Source organism: Penaeus monodon, chromosome 25 (assembly GCF_015228065.2).
Source record: "Penaeus monodon isolate SGIC_2016 chromosome 25, NSTDA_Pmon_1, whole genome shotgun sequence".
Classification (NCBI taxonomy): domain Eukaryota; kingdom Metazoa; phylum Arthropoda; class Malacostraca; order Decapoda; family Penaeidae; genus Penaeus; species Penaeus monodon.
Genome location: NC_051410.1, coordinates 36,556,525 through 36,557,964, shown reverse-complemented (window position 1 = coordinate 36,557,964; position 1,440 = coordinate 36,556,525). Strand labels below are relative to the sequence as shown.

Below are 1,440 nucleotides of genomic sequence, written 5' to 3'. Positions count from 1 at the left end.
TCCATAGTCCCACATGATAAAAAAAATAGACAGTCTTCATCATGGGCACGGTTGTACGTAATTATGTTAATCCTATTATAATATTGGAGTGTATATTTCTTATGACTGTCATAATCATACCTTGATTATATATTTTGTTATTTCTGCTACTCATGTATACTGTCATTGATATATATAGAAATTATCTTGATAATAGGGCATGAACATGTGTGAAATTTGAGGGACTGTGAGAGGCTAGTAAAACTACCCTATTCAGCATAAAACTCATAAATAAGACTAAGAGAGAAGCCGCTCGCTTTTGTTCTCATTCGCTCAGTAATAGCCTCACATATCTTTCTCAGTACAATTAGTCAACTATAGTGAATTCATATTACTGAAGTGGTGGATTATAAGTGTATTTCCTTATCCATTCCACCATGTGTGCTTATTCCAGGTGCATTTGGTACATTCTTGAAGGAGAACCATGTATAAAGCATAAACAAGTATTGCCATATCAATGTGACCAAAGTACTATTGCATGAAAAAGTAACATCTCTATACTGATTAACTGATCTATATAAGAAAATAGAGATTAAATTATTGTCTTGGGAAATTAAAAAAAATATATTGGGTAACAAAAACAAATATAAAAATGAAGTCTCTGTATATATGAATGTACTTATTTTTATGGATGAAACAGAACACCACTTACTTCAGACTGCCCATGTTGGGCATTACGTTTCCAGGGATTATCACAGCGTCTCAAGGACGGTGGCGAATCACTCCCATTACCGATGGTCATGCTGGGACCCTCCGGCATTTTACCTGAAAGAGAAGAATGTTCTATGAATCTTATCTGCTGTAATGGCATAAATGATACATCAAAATTACCGTATGCACTTGGTATACATGAACTATTTGTTAAGGTCTTGACAGATTTCAATATATTATGAAAAGGAAAAGATATAAATTGATTTCTTTATTTCTAATTCAATTACCCTTACTTGATTATGGCAAGTCTCTGACAATCTACAACCTTTTATATTCCTACAGATACTTCCAAAACCTTGTAATCCTGAACTAGCACTTTTCAAGCCCTGAACCAGCAAATTTTAGCCCTATGCTGGACAATTTCCTACAAATTCCCACTTGGTTTCAACTGGACTGGGTAAATCTAGAACCCACAGTGTCAGATCTGATGAATTCATCTCTCTCTCAAGAGCACTGGTTCCCAAATTGGGCGGTGGAAAGCTCTGGGTGGGCACTGAGGCAAAAGGAGGCAGTAGGATGGCATTAGGAGCAGACGACATATAACTTTTTGTTATTTACAGAAGTACTAAAGGAATTGGTTTACTAAATTATGTTTTCTTTGTGAAATACATCTTTGTGTTTAATCTTATTGTTTTCAATTTGAAGCATAGCAAAATTTTAAAAAAAGGTATGTGTTTGCATATGATGGGT

The 1,440-nt window shown here is 34.7% G+C and overlaps 1 protein-coding gene across 2 annotated transcripts in view; it reads right to left on the bottom strand.

Annotated features, from left to right (window-relative positions):
• The window catches only part of LOC119589207 (eukaryotic translation initiation factor 4 gamma 1-like), a 20,489-nt gene that overhangs the window by 16,260 nt on the left and 2,789 nt on the right, over nt 1-1,440 (bottom strand). For both annotated transcript variants that reach the window (XM_037937807.1, XM_037937806.1), the window contains exon 2: nt 692-804. In XM_037937807.1, coding sequence (XP_037793735.1) covers nt 692-799 — 108 coding nt within the window. In that variant the 5' untranslated portion in view covers nt 800-804. The remainder of the gene's footprint in view (nt 1-691; nt 805-1,440) is intronic.